This window comes from Vidua chalybeata, chromosome 9 (genome assembly GCF_026979565.1).
Source record: "Vidua chalybeata isolate OUT-0048 chromosome 9, bVidCha1 merged haplotype, whole genome shotgun sequence".
Lineage (NCBI taxonomy): Eukaryota > Metazoa > Chordata > Aves > Passeriformes > Viduidae > Vidua > Vidua chalybeata.
In genome coordinates, this window is record NC_071538.1 from 16,889,218 (window position 1) to 16,910,444 (window position 21,227).

The 21,227-nt window shown below is 39.5% G+C and overlaps 1 protein-coding gene across 2 annotated transcripts in view; it reads right to left on the bottom strand.

The window, feature by feature from the left end:
• ADGRL4 (adhesion G protein-coupled receptor L4) overlaps positions 1–19,825 on the bottom strand; it is a 73,288-nt gene extending 53,463 nt beyond the window's left edge. For both annotated transcript variants that reach the window (XM_053951087.1, XM_053951086.1), the window contains exons 1-2: positions 19,462–19,825; positions 17,870–18,019 (exon numbers count right to left, since the gene is read on the bottom strand). In XM_053951087.1, the coding sequence (XP_053807062.1) occupies positions 17,870–18,019; positions 19,462–19,483 (172 nt within the window). In that variant the 5' untranslated portion in view covers positions 19,484–19,825. The remainder of the gene's footprint in view (positions 1–17,869; positions 18,020–19,461) is intronic.
• Between the last annotated feature and the right edge of the window lie 1,402 nt (positions 19,826–21,227).

Below are 21,227 nucleotides of genomic sequence, written 5' to 3' on the forward strand. Positions count from 1 at the left end.
TAGCTGTAATTTACATGCCTGTAATTTATACAGCATTTCTCAAAATGCTGGCTGGAAAAGACTGGCTACTGACTGGGATACTCTAATTCCTTTCTCTGTGACTACTTCCTTCTTTAATCACAACTTGAAAAAAAGAATTTTGGCACCAAAAGCACTTTGACAAATGCCGTGTTATGATTCTTGATATGGTCAGGACTGTCTGGACCCTGTCAACAATAAGTGGGGCAGTCTTTATTTTGTAATGATGCCTCAATTCCACTGAAAACTCATTGCCAAAGGGTTGGGATCCTATAAACACCTATGAGAGGTTGTGCTATGATCAGCACAGCTGCAGTCACTTTTATTAAAATGCAGGAAGAAGAAAAGGAGAAAGACATGGAGGTAATGGCAATGTCCTCTTCAGTAGCAGCGTTTTAGCATGAAGGAGTTTAGAGGCAGTCCTAAACAAACCTGCCCTCCTCATCCTGAAAAACACACTAATCGCCCAGCTGCAGGCAGTGCCTGAGTAGAACTTCACCCATCCCTCCTACCAAGGCTACTTGAGGTGGCAATAGCAGCTCAATCACCCTGAGCCCAGGAGTGCATCTCTCCAGCTGGGCAGGTAATGTCTCATGTGCCAGTCTTGATTTCAGGTTCCTGCCCTAGGGATACCTAATATATTTTATCCAAGAATTGTTTAAAGTAAAATAATCTGTCATATAAATGAATGGAAAGAGGCTCATTTTAGGAGCCACTGCCATTATGACTGACCAATATAGATGGAAGTGCTCACATTTAGGCTTTCTTAACTCAAAGCAGTGGCTTTCTTCTCTTTATGCTAAGTTTACCCATCTGTAAAGCAGACACATTACAGTTTTCCTAACTCAGAGAAATGAGATAATACAACTTTGGCAGAAGAAAGGCTCCATCACATTGCGTTACTAGACATAAAATTGTAATATGAATATATGATTTTAAATCAACATTAAGATAGTGTAGACTCTGGGACATTTCTGATATTGCTTTGGCTGGATAATGTAATTTATTTTCAAACAGGTTTCTAGAAGTGCTTGATATTCCACAAGTCAGCCTGTGTTACAAGATGTACATAGCTAATCTGCTGAGAAAAGAAATCCTAAACAACACTTTATCCTGCATTATTTTATTCATGAGAGCATTTTTCCAATTGGTGCAATCTTGAAGTATGGATTGGATCTTGGGATCACATAGCCATGCCAACACACCCCTAAGTTAGTCTGCTTTAAACATTCTTAATTTCCAGAGGAGGAATGTGGTGCAAAATATTTAAGGCTGGCATATATGTTTTAAAACACTCTTATATTTTCTTTTCTTTCTTCTTTTGTTTTTGCATATTTTCATAAGGGAAAAAATCTCATTACAGTATTACCCATACTTTCCTATCTGAGTATTCTGAGCAGGGTATTAACTATATTAGCAGTTAGTTTCCAGGGTGGAAATGATGGCATTTGCCTCTGATTGTCCCAGCACAGGAAGTATGACTCTTGGGAGCTCTCAGAACAGGCACCCACCACCGCCAGAAACAGAGCAAGATGATATAGCTTCTTTCAAGAGGAAGAGCTTCTTGCTTTTGAGTGAGATTATATTGCTTCTTTTTTTTCCCCAGGAGCTAGACTGAAATTTTTGTAATATGCATAAAGTGTCCGCACATAACTTACAAATCAGCTGTCACATATTTTCAGTAGTATTGTTTTCACAGGATAATCTTTGGTGAGGTCCAAAACTAAATCTGTTATCTCTTTGATGAATGCTTTTTAAAGTCCAAAGAAGAACATGGGTAAGTGACATAAACAAGAGAGTGAAGATTTGCAAGCAGTGACAAGAGTTGACAGGAAGGAAAACTAGTATCTTTATAAGTGGCTTCTCAGAAGTCATCTCCTCCAAAAATGTAACTCTTCTTATTCACACTTGTGCAATACATATAAATGAATACAAAAGCTTCATTAGATACTATTCCTATAAATTATTTCAGATAGGTAAATCCCAAGGTCTTGAAGACATTGGTCAGAAGATCCTGCTAGACTGGATGCTGAGAGCTGTCTCCCACAACAGTCCTGGGATACTAAGCCACTGTTAAATGTCTGTCTTGATGGAGATTTATTTCATATGTGGTTGAAACTGAACCATGTCACATATTTGGCAGGAAATGTAATCCCTTCAGAAAGAGGATTTGATCCTCAGTGTGATCTTGCCATTCTCAGGCACGAATAGCTCTTGGTAAAGCCAGCACAAGGTCTGTCCATGTATTTCTGTTTTCAGTAAGGGACAAGTCCCAAACATGGGACTATGAGAGCAAAAGCTCCTATCCCCACCAATCCACATGGGCCTGATGGTATGAGAAGAGATGTCCTACAGATACAAACTGCACAGTGTACACACAAGATGCCCCCATCTGAATTCATCCAGAGAATTGCTGGATATTTTTGAAATTGTTTCCCAAGCCCCCACGTAGCATGTGATGCAAACAGCAGCAGAAGAATTACTATGAAGGAGGGTAAGGCATGGCTCCTGGTTTGAAGAGAATCAAACAAAATCACTGAATGAATGACAGCTTAGAGATCCTCCCTTAGAGCTGACAGCTCCAGAATTCCCCCATCAAGTTGATTCCCAGTTTTGAGGCTCTCTTTGGCTTTCCCTTCTCCTTTCTTCTGTTCAGACCATCGTGGCAGCCCTCCCCTGCTGTCAGATATACCGTGCCTTTCTGTCCTTTCCTTCTGACTGCATCTCCTAAGTGCAGCTAGTCCCACCTCTCTGCCATTCCTCGTTTTCTGGTGGCACTTCTCATATGAGATTCCCATTGCTGAAGTATCTGAGTTGGGATTTACCGCTGCCTTTTCCTGAAAACCTTAGGTGTGAATCTCAGCAATGGCTGAAAGTACAACATATCTGGGATGTTGCATAGCATTTGATACAGTGGCTCATAAAATCTTATTAGAAAAATATCTTATAATGTCTTGGATAAGAGTGCTGTCATAGGGATTGCACACTGGCTGCAGGATTGTAAACAAAGGACAATGGGTCACGACAAACAGCACTGCACTGAGCTGTGAAGGGGTATCCAGTGGGTTTCCTAGGAGCTGGTGTTAAGTCCAGTTCCATTTTACATATCTCTTAATGCTCTGAAAAAAGAGATGAACATGCTGAGAATTAAATTCATGGATGATACTAAATTACTGGATGCTTTTAATATCAGTCAGGACAGAGTTATTCTATAGAGGGAAAGCAGAGAAGATGGGAAGGGGAAGAGTCTGTGACTAGACACAGCTATACAAATATATGAGGAAGGGTTTTATGTCCCAGCTGATAATAATGGGAGGCCACTGAAAGTCCAGCCAAAAGCAGCTTACATCTGGTCTGTCAAAGACTGGAGCAGAGAAATAACAACAAAATCACCTAGGAGGCAATTATTAATTATAACATTTCTCCCCAAGATGCCAGATATTAATTCTCATTTTCTACTCTCAATAAATTTCAATGTTTGCAGTTTTCTAAGATTTTGTGTAGTTTCATGCTACAGAGTAGCATGTAGCAATGTAATACAAAACCATGTGTTTTCATATAACATCTAACATATATATAACATATAACATCTCTTTTCTGAGGAGAAAACAGTGGTAAAAATCTTATTATTTTCTTTGCATGACTTCTTTGCATATACTGTCAACATGATGAGAACAGAAGTAGTAAAAATTGACACAGAAGCCCTTTTAGGAATTTCACTCTCTACAAGTAAAACAATCCACCCAAATGGAGTCTGCCTAGAGGTGTAAAAGCAGAAATTAATTCTGCATGTGCCCAATAGGTCCTATGTTACAGAATCATAGAATCACCAGAGAATAGTTTGTGTTTGAAGGGACTATAAAGATCTAGTTTTAACCCTTCACCTATGAGCAGGCTTTCACTAGACCAGGCTCTTCATGAAAAATAAGATTTTTTCCAAGCACTATGCTTTATGTACTATAGAAACACCCATGAAAATATGCCACTGTCCTTATCTATTTTAGTGGCAATATGTGCAGAGTGCTTAACTGCATGCTACTACTCTGAAGCAGATTGTGTCATGCTCAGCACATAGAGCTGGAGGAGGAAGGTGGAAGGGGGGGACATTCAGAGGGATGGCTTTTGTTTTTCTAAGTTACGGATGATGGAGCCCTGCTGTCCTGGAATGACTGAACACCTGCCTGCTCATGGGAGTGCTGAATGAAAGCCCTCTTTTGCTTTCCTTGTGTGCATGACTCTTGCTGTACTTGTGAAACTGTCTTTTTTTCAGCCTACAAATTTTCCTACTTTTACTCTTCTGATTCTCTCCCCTGCCCCACTGGGGAAGGCAAAGCAGCTGCTGTGTGTGCCTGAGTCGCTGGCTGGGGTTAAACCATGACACACCAAATACCTTAACATGTCAGCTAAAACAAAGGTATCCATCAAAGATGATACTATTCCTTACTTTCCTTCCTGACTGGTAAACACCGATATGGAAAACTAGAGCAAAATCAACCTAAGAAAGTGTATGTAACACACAGAAAATCTCTTCAGGCTGCTTTAAGTCATGACAGAGGACGACTTCAGCAGAGGAACAAAAACCATGCCTGGCTCCAAGCACAAATCCCAAATGTTTGAGGAGCTGATAAGAGATGATTTTAATCCACCTTTTGAAATACCTATCACTGCTAGTGGCTTCTATTTTTTTTCATGTAAGTATTGCCAAAGAGACTACTTAGGGAGCAAAGTTAAAAATTTTGAGGAGGAGTTAAGTTGTAGTACTATCCAAGTAAATATAAATTTTGTGTTTATGCAATGCAATTACTTGCATGACATAGAACACTAATGTGTGGATGCTTTATTTTTAAGCAAATGTTACATCTAAAATTTCTTAGGACTGGTGAGGACCTAGGCCTGAATCTGATGAAAACTTGTATAGTGACTTTAAATTTAGAGAATGCCTTTCAAATATGATAAAAAGTGTTTTTAATCGGTTAACTTATAATTTTCCATCTTTTCTCAAGAATTTAACACATTTTTCAGTTAAATATATGTAGAGATTCTTCCTTTCTCCAAAGTTTCTACAGAAGTTAAACACAAATTTGCCTAGAAAAGTTATGTTGAGCTAGTTTCTGGCAGCAGTCTGGCAGCATCTTTATGTCTGCACAGCATTGTGATTATCTCACAAATTCACAATACTTTAATTCTGAACCCTACTATTTTCCATAGAGGCAATTTCTTCAGTACTACTCTGAATGCTCTGAATGTTAAGTGTCTGGCTCTGGCTGGATTCCCTACATTTTTTGTCTGTGAACACGTAGCACATGGCTCTTGATTACTACTTTTAAATTGATCTGTGTCTGCTATGAAAATATATTGCTTCATAAAAGTCTTTCAGGGTATCAGCTTCCAAATTAATGATTTTTCTCTCAAGCTCTGACTTTGAGAGCTTACAGTACAGAATCATGCAGTCCAGCTACTTGAATCAAATTGAAATCCATCCATCTGCAATTCAGATCCAAATTCTTTCAGTGCTCTTGGCTCATCTCTAGGTAAAGAGCAGCTGTTGTCCTGTTAAAATGACTGTAAATAATTCTAACTTCAAGCTTCAACAGTGAAATTCTCTGGGGACCACTTAATCCCCAGGATGTTCCTGGGTTTGGTCTTCAGCTGGTGGAGGCTGCAGAGTGGTGCTGCAGTGGTGCTGCTTTGCAGGGTCTGGCCCTGGCAGAGCCAGTGCCCAGCAGTGCCAGGAGGTGTGCAGTCCCCTCCTGGGGACACAATGCTGAGCCACAAACCCTGATTTGGGCTAATTTCACAGGGTGCTTGCACCCATACGACACAGGTGAGGAGGGGAAAAAGGCTAGGGCTTCTTTCTCTTGCTGTTTTCTCCTTTTTCCATGCCAAATAAGCCTCTCACTGTGCTTTTTAGGGGCTACATGTGTTCTGCAACACAAACAGTACAGCACCAGAGAGAAAGGCTTGTTTAGAGCTCAGATTCAGCAAAATGTTTAAAGGAAGAATTTGCCAGTAAAAAGAGATAGGCCCTAACCAAGAAGGAAGGTACTTGTTAGAGCAACTCTATCAGAATAGCAGATGAAGCACAATGTGATATAGCACTATTTGAAAGGATGTTTTGAATGGAGCTGTCAGCAAGTATTTTAATAGCAAGTCTTCAATTTCTGCTTTATGGGGTTTTTAACCACCAAGAAGAAAACATAAGTAACAAGGAGGGATTTAGGAATTGTTTAGTGTTTGGCTGTTCAAAGAAAGAAAAGAGCCCTCCACATGCATTGCAGCTAATGAAAATTGCCATTATGGGTTTTTTTTTTTTAACTCCATTTGTGAATGCTAAACACTGTAATAATGCAAAATCCTTATGATTTTCTAAATCTCCTCAATAAGGAGGACATTATCTACTTATTTAATGGCCCAATCTCTAATGGCAAGGAGCTGCTACCACCAGCAGCTCCAGCTCATTTATATAGTTCCTCTCCCTAATTAAAAGGTCTTTACAGTTAAAAATAAAGAAATAAATCAATCAAAAACCCAAAACTGCCATCAGATGATAGGGAAATAAAAGGCACTTCAGGGACAGATTTTCAATTGCTTGGCATCCACAACTGGGAGTATTCTTTTGAAACAACTCAGTCCTCCTTTAGGCGCCTCAGATAGAGCCAGAGAGTTCAAAAGTGCTCAACATATATTCCTTTGGAAAATTCATCCCTAACTGTGGCTTTGTGTCCAACAGCCATTGTGGCTAGTGAGACTTAATCGTAAGTCACCTACCTCCCTGCTGGAGGAATGTCATCAGCATCACCTCTTCTGCAGGAAACCATCATAAAACACCTGACTGTACTCATCCGTGCTCTTGCCACTGCTTGCTGCTACAAGAACAGAGGCAGCAGGTCTATTTTTACCACACTGCCAGTGAAGGCAGCAATAGCCCTGCTCCTGGATTTCCCTTGCAGCTCTCAGAGCCAGATGTCCATATTGCAGCACAGGCTCCTTACTAGCTGAATATCAAGCTCAAAATGGAATGTTGCTGTCCGCATGGCATTCCGTGAGGTGCCTTTGTCAGCTTAAAAGTTTCCTGTATGGTGATCAGTCTAAGGCCAAAACTTGAGTAATAATTCAAGAGCAGTTTACAGCTAATGAAAGCTCCAGTAGTTTTCTCTAAGCACAGATATAAAGCTCTGAGGTTTTATAGCACATCCCTCTGCTCAAACAAGAAGCATTTGATGGTATTAACATACTGCCTGTTTATTCAATAGGAAATACAAAAAGTTCAGTTAACAGTTATTTTTTTTCTTCAGTCTACAGCTGTGTAAATACTATTCCAGTCTCTCCTTTGACATCCACCTAAACCCGAGATGTTGTGTGTAAAATGATATAAATGGAGCTCAACACACCTAGGGCTGAATATTTGACTTCTGTGAGACCAGTGATGCCATATGATGCATCCCTGAAGTGACCTCATTTTCTAAAGGCAGCTTCACTATGCGTTTCCTAGATTTTAACCATAAAGCTGAGTATGATGAAAGAGTTCTGGAATCACCATACCAAGATTTGCACGACAACACTGAAAAAGAAGCCAAATTGTAGTTCTGCATGGTTTACAACTGGTGCCCTGCACAGTTTCTATTTTGATCTGCTCAGATGAAAAGCTGTGTTAAGTTTTAGAAACTTCTCCTCATCTCTGCTTTTGAGTCACTTTTGAAGGCTGTTTGCCTTTCCCATTTTCTCTGCGGTAGCTAAGGAGATGAAAGTCTTTCTGTATGCACCAGATATCCCTGACACAATGGGAGAAAAATATTGATATTTTTTATATTACACAGTGGGTCATATTTATGAATTGATGCATGCTTCATCATAGCTCTAAATAATGGAACATTTTGGATAGGAACAAAGGGCCTGAAACTCTCTGTCTGAGTACCTCCAGTTTCCTCTCCCTTCTGAACTCCTTACAGGCTGATTTTGGAAAGGTAGAGCTTCCTTAGGATCAATGTTACCCATGAAAATGATTTATTCAAGAGAAAAAGAAAGGCAAAGCCTTCATTGTAATACAATTTTCCACCTACTCCTTTCCTATCACAACAAGGAAAAAATGCTGGACTCAGAGCTCCTATTCAGGCCTGCAGAGCTTATCTGAATTTCTCTTTCAGTCCATGACAACACCCTGAAGTTTCTCTGGCATTTCATCAGGACCTCTGATGTTACAGGCATCAGTGATGCCTGCCATGTGATGCAGAGATTATTGCTGCAATATCTCCCTGCCTGCCATGACACTCCTGACGCAGACTGGGAGCCAAGGCCCTTTTGAGCTTTGGGGGTACCCAAAGCTCCCTATAACATTAGGAGGGCAGTGAAGATGGCTGTACTCTGTTCCAGCTGGGGGACTGAACATGAGAAGACAGGACAATGGCTGTGGGAAGAGACCCACAGCTCATCTGCACAGATGGGACAATGGTCTCCTAGTGTAGGATGAATTCACCTTTTCTATATGTCTTCCACTGGCAAAATTCTGGGGATAAAATCTGCAATATCTCAGGCTAATTTCACATTTTTTAAAATTGAGATTCAGACACTGTGCAAGAAATAAAAAGTAAATTTATAAACATGCAAATCACCATCCAAGCTTATGTTCTCCCTCACTGTAACTTATGTAGATTGCTGCCTATGTGCCTAGCTTTCATTACAAATAAAACATAAAAGCCAGTGCATATCCTGAAGAACTGTTTTTCTTTATTGCAACACCATTACATGAAGCCTAGTAACATAAACATAAAAAATGAAGCCTAGTAACATAAACAAAGATTAGACTTGGCTGTTTTGAACACATTTGAACCATTTATTGTCAAGGCTTTTCAGGAGCTTTCATTTTCCTTTTGGAAAAACAAGATCCCGTGCCAGCTTAGCAAATGTGTAACATTAAATAATAAGCAAAATAATGGGACGCCCTACCACACTATTTTATAGACAATCTCAGAGTGTCACAGTTGTACATGTCCAAGCTAAGGCGGAAACCCAGTGAAATTAAACAGAACATATTCAATCAAAACCTCACCAGCAGAGTTCCTCGGGACAGAGCTGCTGTTCCTCAATGTGCAACCAGCCTTTAGAGCAGAAGGATACACAGGAGGATCCGTCCAGGGGTGGAGTGCTCTGTGCCACTGGAACAGCACGCAGCAGAACACAGCCAGGGAACCTTTGCCCTGTTTCCTGTCCTGGCACAGGGTCAGAGAGCACAGGCCAGAGGTGTCTCAGCTAGGAGGAGCAGCTAGGTTTGTGGTGGGCAGGTGGAAGGAGAACCTCCGGCACCTCGGCCTGTCTGCTGCTGTTGAGGCTTTGGCCTCTGGTGCTCCTTGAATGTTAATTACACCAGAATTCTCCATTTTAAAGTAATCGTGTATCTCCTAAGCCCAGCCAGAAGTAATCACACAACAAGCTATCCCTTAGACAATGAGCAGAGATTATTCAGCTTCCTTGTACCCCAGTGAAACAGCAGCTTCCTTCCTGCCCATGACTGGGGCTGTGATTAACCACGCAGTTCAAGGTGAAAGAAGAATGCGGCTCCAAGCATATATGGCTTCCTTTAACCTCAGCTAAACACAGTGCCAGATATTTCAATTAGTGTGCACCAAGGTCACAAAATCAATTTCTTATCACCGAAAACCACACATACTGTAAATTTCATTTTCAAGCCATAATCTCTAAATTAAATCTGTGTACCTAAAAAATATACAGTGCAAAATTGCAGTCCTTCAGCCCCCTCCCTCTCTTGCAGCCCAGCAGCATTTTCACAAACATCACCTGGCTTTGTGCTCTATATTTAGAGCACAATGTTTGGTTAGATTCTAATCTTCTTGGAGAACGTCATTATCTCTTTCTTTGGCAAATAGAGGTCCAAAGTGTCAATTACCTTCTTAAACTCTTTCGTACACACAGGGCTGAGCTGGGTTTGATATTCACTCTGCCAGCAGCTCAGTCGGCAATTTTTCACAGTCATCCACAGAAAAATTGTGCACCAGCATATCATCCTAGATAAATTACACATTTCAAATGTGGTTACATGCAACTTCACCACTCCTGGCCAGTATATTCTGGCAGGAGAAAATAAAAGACAACAATTTAAGAAAAGGCAAAAAAAAAAAATCCCACAGAGAACATAAGATCATAAGTACATAAAATCCCAAAGAGAGCACTTTTCTGCAATCAAACTCTATGAGTTCAATATAAAGTTATAGAGAAAAAAGTGAAATGAGCATAGGAGATTAGATGTAAATCAGCATAGCTGTGCAGAAATGACATCATCACTTATGTGTGTAATTCCTGATGATACATCCCCTGTTCTGTGGCTTCATGGCCCAAAGGCAGCTGCGCAGTCTGATGGCTGCAGCAGCCTCTACCATGGGCAAGCCTAGGCTGAGAAGTCTCAAGGAAATGGAATGTATGGAAGCATTTTCTCTACAATAAATCCTGTTCTTTCCTTAACAAAAGCTTATTTTGACTATACAGTCACAAAATGAGTAAAACTGACAAATTTGAGATTACCTTACTCTTTTTTCATAGAAAAGTCTGTTTTTATTCACATGCCTACTTATACACAGGTCCCTGTGTACATGTTTGTGTGCATTTAATATACATGTATGAGTATACATGTTCAGGAAATACTTTTCATTCTTTTACTTCAAATCAGCAAATGAGAAGAACATATTGTTACCGTTGGACCTCCTGGGACTACTTCAGATGTTAGAGACACAGGAAGGGACTCATATCTCTGGTAAACACAAAGTAAGCAAACTCTGAAATAACAAGTTTATAGCTCCTTAAATTAATTTTCCCGCATCCTCTGAACATGTAACATATTGATTCTTAGTACCATAAAGCAGGATGAAAGGAGTATTTTCTCAAGAAAGGAAATTAGCGTTATTTGGCAAGGGTTAAAACACATTTTGAATTAAACAAGTAAGAAACCATCCAAGTGCAGATGATCAGCCTAAAAGTTTGGGTAAATTTTTGAGAGAGACAAATAAATCTTTTCTACCACATCATCTACACACATTTTAAAAACTCTTTTTAGATGCAATCAGGACTAATTTAAAAGAGAGTCTGGCTATGATTAAAGATATAACAAGAGGAAGTTTTGTTTCTTTCTTGTTCTTTCAAAAATTCATTACTGTATTTTAGTCATGCTCAATGTAACATTTCAATAAAATATAAACAAAACACATAAAAAAATAGAGGTTTTTTTTTTTTTTCCTTTGGCTCAAATCTGTGAATGTAATGAATCTATCTATAAAGTCCCTAAAATGGATATTGTTCAAGGCTTCTAAAAGTTCGGGTCAATCTTTAAAATATTTATGGTGGGCTGTGCCTTTGGCCCAGGTGAACTGTGTAGGCAGTAGGAAGAAGAGCTAACCCTCTGAAGATTCTCTGTCTCTCTCATTTGAATGGGAAACTGGGAGAGATTTCTTCATTTCTGGATTTGGCACTTTGGATGCATAAAACGCTTTGAGTCAAAATTTTATGGACTCAGCCATTTAAGACAATTGGAGTGAGGCAGCCACCACCTCACCTTATTCAGCAGGGTTGTATTGTTACTCCAGACATCCTGCACTGCTTTCTTCCTGACTCCTGTTCTCATGCATCACCAGGCACTGTTGTAACCAATGCTCCCCTTTCAAATTCCTGACCTACTCTTAAAAAATTCAACTAAAACATAATTTGAATATAGCTATAAAAAATAAATTCAAGGCTACAGAAGCTGTTTTGACTAATACTGTTAGCCAAGGCTATGGCTATTTTCAGGAACATAAACATAACTCCATCCTTTGTGGCTGGAAGGCAACCATACAACAGCTGGTTAGTCCCCAGCAGCCTACAGACATCACAGCCATCAAGCCCTTCCCAAATTCACAGAAAGTGTGACATCTTGCACATGAAAAGGCAAAAGACATACATAAAGCCGTAGGTCCCCAAATGGCCAGGAACCTGCTATGTGAACATTAACACCAGCACTTTCCTAGGCAAGTGGAATGTTATGCACCAGAAAATCAAATCCTCCCAGTTAATTTATCCAGACTTTTCAATTCCATGATCTGCCTACAGGTTAAATCTGGAATGTGAAATCAAGATACCTCAGCTGGGTAACATCTCACAGCTCAGCAGTCAATCTCTGCACTTCATGAAAAGTAAAAAACCATTCAGCTGTATTATTACCAAAGAAGACACAAGGGAAGAAAACTTTCTATCCCCTGGAGAGGAGCCCTGAAGCCATGGGCTAAGTTAAATATAATACCTAAATATGCAACAAACAGAATGGTGTGTCCCAACAAATCTTGGGATCACCAAAATGCCCAACACCTAAACCTACAGTAGGAATTCTGAATTCGAAGGTGACTCCTGCTTCTTCCCTGAAACCATGTAAAAGCTCCAGCAGAATTTAGAGGCAAAGAAGTAGAGATTAGGAGGTGCAGGAAGAGAAGGGGAAAGGAAAAAGGGTAAAGAGCATATCAAAAGGGTTGGGAATTAGTGATCTTCTTTGGCCCCCTGTATAGCACATCCCAAGTTTTCCAAGCTGTCACATGCTGAGTTGAGCCCTGTTAACATTTGGCTAAGGCATATCTTTCTCCTGCTGTGCTATGTTAGAGCAGCTGCAATTTGCCTTTTTATAGCTTGTGGTAACTGATAGCAGTGAAATGAATTTAGGAAGTGTGTGGATTGGATCTTCCATATCAGTGATTTCAGACTATTTGGTAAACACAGAAGTGACATCCAGTGATGTATGCCTGCTGTTAAAAAAAAAAAAATCTCCTTTTGTGAATCAACATTTAAATGAAATAATTTTCTATTGAAGAACAATTTTGGATAGAATAAAATGATTATACACAGTGGTTTTACAGGGTCATTTTAATTTGAAAGCAAAAATTCCCTCCATAAAAGCTACACACAAATTGGGTGCCGCAGAATGGCAACAATGACACCAGTGAATCCAAACAAATTCAGTGACTGCAATTAAAGTCAATGGTGGGACTCAGCAACATCATGTTAGAACAAGGAACTGAGGTCTCACAGGAAAACTTCTTTTTATAGCTGGCAAAAGCCAGAGTTTGTATTTTGACCCTCCATAAAACAAGAAAATATGTTTGTGTTCAGATATTGAGCATGCTTTCAATTTGATTCAGCTGGATTTATACAAATTGCCCTGTGCTCTAACAGGGATTCTGTATTTTGATACAAAATACCATTTTGCACTGAATTACTTTTTACTTCTGTAAAATGATAAATCCTCCTACACTGCACTTCAGAAAGAGACTTACTGCCTTGCCCCAATAGGAGGTTTCTCCGACAGCCTAAGTCCTTGCTCAATATTTCTGGAAGAGCTGTAACTATTTTACAAGTAACACTGATTAATCTTGCAGTATAATTTGCAAGTGACATTTACAAGAGAATATTGTGTAGGGATATCTGGGAGGGATATTGTGTTCAGGCTTTTCCTGCTTGCCTGCCTACCCTCCTGGAACAAACAGCACTGCTTCATTTTCCTTCCGTATTTTACAAAGTTAAAGTAAACACTGTGATCACACTGTTTACTTTAATTTCCTGCAGTGTGCCAGCAAAGCAGCAAATTGGCAGTCAGCAATCAAGAAGCAGCCAGCATTTGAAACAGCAGAGCTGCTTAGGAAAGCATCACTGATGCCAACTCATTTTCCCCTTTGTTTTAAAAATAAAATATTGGCTTCTATGAAGTTTTACTTCTACCCTTATCTTTTTTCAAGGATCTAAAATTTTGTTCATTTCCTTTAATTTTCTTTCAGAAGAAAGCTGGAATTATGAACAACACCTAATTTATATGTCCAACTCTTCTTATATAAAGAAATAGTTTTACAAATGGCAAATATATTCTATTTATCTGTAAAATTCCATAGGATTTTTACATGAGAGGAAGTTAACTTGTCTATAAATCAGTTGTTTCTGGGTATATCTTTATTTTTTATGCCAAGAGCTTTAGCCCATGTTACTTTAATTAGGTGTGTGATATTGTGAAGCTAAAGCCTTGTGCATTACAAGCAGAATACACATCTGCCCAAGAACAGCCCTAAAAAGCAAATAGATGTACTATCAGAGGCCATTCTCTCTTATTTAATACTACATAAAATAAGGAATATAAATACAAAAGAAAAGTTAAGGAGACTGGGATAGTATTTTGTACCTCAGAGGTGTAAAGCTTGACAAGGTGACTCATTTATGGCTTTCTGGAAGATACTATACAGAGGGAATTTATTGCTCTGTAAGTTATAATTCCAATATATAAAATAGGCCAGATACCACAATCAGTTATTCTCCTGACTATGTGCATTCCTGCATATATTCTTGCTGAAGACAATGAGATTATGAAGAGGATTAGCTTTTTGTTAGAGTGGCCAAAGTATGCCTTCAGAAAGTCCAAAACATGACCTAATTTAAAGTGGTTGAAATCTTGTGGGAAAGATTGTAAAAGGATAATTATTTTAAAAGCCATGACTTTGACACCAGGAAATTAAATTCATATCTATGTGTCTTTATCTATACACAGCAAATCCAATAATCTTGAGCTCTCTGCAGTCACTTAGCCAGCTGGCAAAGGGAGCAAAGTCAAAACTAACAAACCCCATTCCTAAGGTATGTTGACATCAGTGATTCATGATTCATCAATAATGGTGCTAGGAAATAGCATAAGAGATAAGAAATAAGAGGACATTATTGCCATTATTGCCTTTTGCAGCACAGAAAACTCAAGGGAAAATGTCTGTGTCACAGTGAAAAGACAGGGCTAGCAAAGAAATAACTTTTACAAGTATTTAAGAGGTGTTACAAGCAAGTGAAAGTAGAGAAACAAATATAAACCTTTGACTGTAAGAATGTACCTATAAATAAAAATGAAGAATTTCTCAGCTATGAAAGCTTAAGAGGACTAACCTGACAATGAACATTTTCTGTTCAACATGTTTATAAGGAGGAAGAATTTGAATTGCTTGTTTCAGAAGAAAGTCTCAAGGCAATGACTGTTCTGATTTAATTGTCTACCAGGATAACCACAATGAAGAAGTTAGTTCTACATTATGCAAAATTACTAATGTTGTTGACAGTAATTATGATTCTCACAGCCTATCTAAATAACAAAAAAGGGCAAATATGTAAACATAATGTACTACATAGGCTCTTTCGAAAATGCCTGTATTAGCACATAATTGATGATCTCCTTTGAAGGTGACTGCACTATCATTGTAAAAGCCTAAGATTATTAACTGAATAAAAATGGGTAGCTATCTCTAGAACAGCAGATACACCTGCTGCTTTTGCCACACAGAACAGCAAGATCTCATACATCATTAAACAACTGAGGCTTTGCTTTATGTTTTCACAGCTTTAAACTATTCATGATAGGGTGTAGCCTACGTTTCTAATCCTTTATAGAACCTACCCAATAAAAATTCTGGTTATTTTTTTATGCTATTAGAGGACTCCTGCACAATATTAGTAATGCACCATGTTACAGGCTGCCCTAGAGAAACCTTGTCTCTCTTTCAGGGCCAGCAGCCACACAGTTCTGATATAAACTTTGCTGCTTTGCTGGAGGGTAAGTGACTTTGGTGGCTGTTGAGGTATTTTAATAGAGAAAATGTTGGTCTCCAGACATGAGACTTGCTTCAAACCATTGCCACTTGACTGCAATGTACCACAAATACATCTAGTATCTTGTTTGCCTGGACTGACTTTGGAAAATTTATTTTAAAGACTGAGTTTTCAAACAATGAGTATAATTCTTAATAAACAATTAATGGATTAACAAGATTTGTGAATGCATATTTCACTGCACTGAATTTTCTTTAACTGTTCAATAAATGTTTTGATGAAATTTGAATGAAGATTTCTCTAAGAAAATACAGGTAAAAGGGAAAGTAAGAAAAAGGTATTATATGAGAAAAAAAAGAGCATGGAAGACAAGATAGATCTGTCCTCACAAATTTGGATTTAATAACATTATAATAGGTGCATATATAATGGATGGGTTTAAGAAAATCAATCATGGCAGAGAGAACAACAGGTATCCTTACTGCAAATTTAATTGATTATTCATAATCGCAGACTTTCTAGACCAGTACAGACAATGTAGTGGCTACCAGATGATGCTAGGTAAGTAAATGCTAGTTTGATTTATACCAGGCAGTGTTGCTAAAATTGACTTGTTTTGCTTCTTTCTCTGCATTATTCACAAGTGTAGGCCCTTGACTCTGCAAATATGATGTGCATTTATTGTTCAAACCAGCTGACTTTCATGGTACTCCAACTGAACTAGTGCAAGAGCAAAACCAGTGTTGTGAAGGCTATTTCTTACTTTCTTTTGACAAATAGCTTGATAGACAAATAAGGATTAACCTATCACAGCAAGGTTAGCATTAAATTCAAGCAATAGATTTAGAAACTACATGAAACTTGATGCAAAGAAGAGACTGACAGAACAGTGTTTGTTCAGACTTTAGAAGGAAAGGCAAAGGGCAAATAATAACGCTGCCTACATTACTTAATGGGAGGTCACAAGGGCTTATGGAGGAGATGAAGCTAAACTATTATTAGAGATGTACAGTGGTAAGTGCACACATGGGAAGGAAAAGTAACAAGCTGCAACAAGAGAAACCTCAACCAGATATCAGAAAAAACATTTTCACAATTGGTCAGACACTGAAACAAGGGTGCAGAAGGGTGCAGGTTTCATCCTTGGAGATACTCAAAACTCAGCTGGTGAAAGCCCTAAGCTACCTAAGTTGAACCTGCTCTGAGTGGGGAGCTGGACCAGATGACCTACAGAAGTCTCTTCCAAACTAAATTATTCTATGATTTTGTGATTCCTCATTTTTGGTTATTTTAGCCATCTATGTTTCCGTTTAAACATTCTCACCTTATAAACAAAAAAAGAAGGCCTTAGAAAAAAGGCTTTTGCATTTTAAATCTTCTTAAACAAACACACTTCCAAGCACAGCATGGCAAATAAGCTACAAAACTTCAAAATACCTGTGGGTTGCTTTCCTACACTCATACCAAACCAAAGGGTTACTGCTAAGTAGTAACTGCTAAATTTCCCGAGATGCTTGAAACACAAAAACTGACCTGGTAGATGGTTACTTCTCATAACTACTTCTCAGGATACTGAAAACTGACAAGATTCATTTGAGCCTGTCTGCAGCTGGACATAGCCATACCTAACAGTGAAAATAAATATTAGAGCTATTCATTGTGGAAGAAAACTCAAATATGAAGGTGGGGAAAATATCCTTTTCTTTAGATGAAAGACAGAGTCATCCTAAAGTAGATCACTTAATAGGACTTCTGGCATATTTCTCTGGCAAGAAGCTGTAGTAAAAAAATCAACACTAGCATGTCTCTGTGGCATACACACCTCCTTGGTTTCCTAGAGCAGCCCAGGAGCTGTTACTTGATGGTGATCAGCTGCTGGGAAGAGTGGCCAAGTGCTGTGTGTGAGGCTGGGAGCTGAGGGCTGTGCAGTAGCCACCACACCAGCCCTAAGCTGAGAAATCCTGAGTCACAAGGGAAATTGCTGAAGGTAAATCAGCAAAGATTAGTTAGCAGCTCTCATGGAAAAGCTGGGAAACAGGTCATACTCAACTGAGATACACGGCAATCTATATCAAAACACCAAGCTGACCATAATTTCTACAGTTTCTCAGAAAATATTAAAATTTTTGGCTTTGAAGACATATTAGTGTAGGACACTGCTGTGACATAAAGTTTAATCCTTGAGCTCATGGGCTCTTGGGTAAGTTTTTCAAGTGAGCACATAACAAAAACCGTATAGGTAAAATCTGTTTACCTTTACAGACTGTTATGCCATTTCCTGTGTATCCTTGGGAGCAATAGCAGCCTGTTGTCCCACCCTGAACTTCACACCTGGCATCTTTGTGGCATGTCATGTTGCAGCTTGGAGAAGTGCAGCCATAGTCCAGCAGACTGGAAATCAAAACTGGAACAAAGGAAAACCAGACTTGTTTAATTATCTAAAACCTTTATTCTGAGCTCTAAAACAAGATCTGGGCCAAAGGTTTCCACAAAATGGATGTATTCCAGTAAGCATCATCACAGACTCAGTTGTACTGCAGGATTGAACAAAGGCTACCAGCTACAGGGGCATCTTTGGTAGAACAGCAGACACCACAGATAAACAACTCAAATGTGTTCTCAATCAGTATAAAATTGGTAAACTGCATAGAAGTAACTCAGTGATCGGGGGAAACATTTGGATGGCTTTCAAAGCTCTCTAGTAGTTTCCAGTAAAGCCCAGGCATTTATTTGCACTCTGAATTATGTATGGAGTGTAATCCAAACTGCCCTACGTGTTCGAGGGAAAAGCACCAAAGAAGGTTCCCCTGATCACACTTTTTATCCTTATAAGAACTCCCTTTCTTCTGAAGCTAACACATAGGTATGGTCTGGTAGATTAATATGAAATGCCACATATTTACATCATTATGATAACACGGTTTAAAAGTTATTTATGGTGTGGCAAATTATTTAAATTTAATCTCTCAAAACACCATAACTACTTCCCTATTGTTTGAATTTATATGGTTTTCAGCACAAAGAAAAAAAGGGATTTCTTCTTTTGAGAAAGCTTACAGATCACTCACCCTATAACTGGTTAGATATAAGGCATTTAGCTCAGAAAGGAAAGTACGTTTTTTACTTAGTAGTTTACAAATTGTTAACTTTGTAGTTTACAAACTGCTGACTACAGGATGTAGTGAAAGTTGCAGAACACAAAGATCCATCTGGGTGCTGTCTTTCCCTGCAGTTTTGCCTTTCCCTACCTAAATGTCATTCTGGATTTTTACTAGCCTGGTGTTACAGTTTCATTGCCGCATGAAATCTCATCAAGATGTTATTTTCTTGGAAAAATTAAGACTTCACAAAAATTTCAAAAGACTTAAAGTTACACACAATTTAAAAATAATTATATATAATCCAAGTCAATTTAGATATCAAGAAATTTCACATTTTCTCTGTGTTTCTGAGAGGAGAGACTGTCTTCCACAGGGATTAAAACAGAAACCTGTTGATTCTGTTGTCATTTTACTGTTTTCAGCATGTGAAATCTAAACATTTCCTAAGCAGATGGAGAGAGAGAAGGAAAAATACCAAAAACAAATGCACAGAAACTCACAATGTTTCTGGTTTTTTTTCAGTACAAAAGCCACAGTGAGAGAGACAGGCATTTGGGGTTTGGTTTTGGGATGATCCTAACCATGCAATTACCAACCCAGCAGCAGCACTGATCAAAGCTACAGGGATTTCCAATCCTGTGTGCCCAGCAGCTTTCAACCACCCCCAGTATAATAATTTCTCCTTGTCAGATCCCACTCCCTTCTCACCTGCCACACACTCCCCAGAGACAGAGGTTTCACCTACCTAGGAATGGAAGCAGTTTCATTGGTGATGCTGTTGCTGTGCGGTGCCTGGTGCAGAGCCCCTGTGTCAGAGGATAAAACTCCCTGCTTTGAAATATATGACCATGTGCAAAATACGCACATATGACTATCAGGAAAGCAATGTCCTGGTACAGGCACAGCCCCAACACTGCCCTTTGTCCCAAGCCTCACGCTCCCAAACGTTCCCGAGGCTCTCAGGCAGGACAGGAAGGGTCAGGAGGGGCTGAGGACCTGGTCTTCTGGCAAGTAGGAAAGCAATGAGAAAGCAAAAGGGAAACAAGAGGCTGCGTCTTGCAGAGGATATCAGAGAGGATTCCAGGGTGAAGAGGTTAGAGGAGCATGGAGCTGTTTGGGAGAGTGGCTGGGGCAGGGGTGACTGCAGCCTGCTGGCAGTACAGGAGCAGCAGGTGGAGCAGATGAGGGTGGGTGAGGAAGAGGTGGAGGAGAATAGTAACTTGCTCGGTGTTTACGAGCTCGGAGGTAACGGTCTACATGCTTCCTTCCACCTTTTCCTGCTGACATGAGTACATGTGAGCCCTGAGACTCTTTTTGTTTGGAATCAGTCTTGGCTAACAGCTGTTGTTTTCACTGCTTTCTTCAGTTTTGAGATGGATCTTTATTGCAGTCAAGCAATGTTGCTTTAAGGGTAATGGGATGTAAGGGAGGTACAGGAAATCACTGAACTCTGCTTTGTGAGGAAAACAAAGACATAGGCAGGGAGGAAAGAGGCAGGAAACTCAGGAACTGAAGGAGACCAAATTTTTATGAGTTCATGGGTTGTGTAATAGGACATGTTCAATATAGCATTTGGCATGTCTTTGTGTTTAACTCAAGAGCAGCTCTATTCTCATTATAGCATCCTGAAGAGACTTCAGCATGCACTTGTACAGTTCACTGCTATGCCAATATTTTCTCTACTCTTGCCAGGGACAATGTGCCTACAGTCATTGCCCAGCTTTCTGGGGATGACGACTCTCATCTGTAAATCACTGTAAAACTGAAGCAATGATGTTTGCCTGTCCCTATAGATGCAAGCTGAGGGGTGTGCACAAACAGCCATGCTGCTGGGAGAATGGAGAATCTCTTTAAGGTAAATAAAACACATAAGGCTTTGGAATGTCACTGTGACAAAATATATCATGTCTGACTAGAAAGTTTTGAGGCTGGGACTTTGGTAGGTACCTGATGGGAAAGCGTCAGTCTGCTCTTGGGAATTATCTCTAGATCTGGCAACATTTTTTTCTAAACTTTTTACGAACTATTTGCTCACCACCATTTTCCAGCCTCACTATCACTGCTGGCTGGAGTTCAGTGGGTAAAACTACTCAGGCCAGGGAGGTGTGAAGCATGTAGAAATAGCACGTAGGTGTCTTGTTTGGCACCAAGTACTTCTGGAGCACCTTGGCAAACAGAGAGGAAGCTCCAGGAACCGGATGTTAATTTCTGATGAACTGCAGAATAATGAACAAAGGGGTCCAGGTGTAGGAAGACTTTTTTCCTCCTGTTTGACTTTGTGATGGGGGGAGGACTTAAAGGGTATGAGAGGAAGGGACTAGGAATTTGTTTGTTTTCTTAAGTTTTCCCATAATCTAATGCATGGAGCCACAGAGGAACACAAAATCAGATGACCTGAGGACAGCTTTGATCTGCACGTCCTGTCCTGTCCCTTGTGCTGGCATGTACTATGAGCCCAGCTGGTCTGTACTAACTTACAAATCCTGCAGCTAAACTTCAGTGGAATAACAG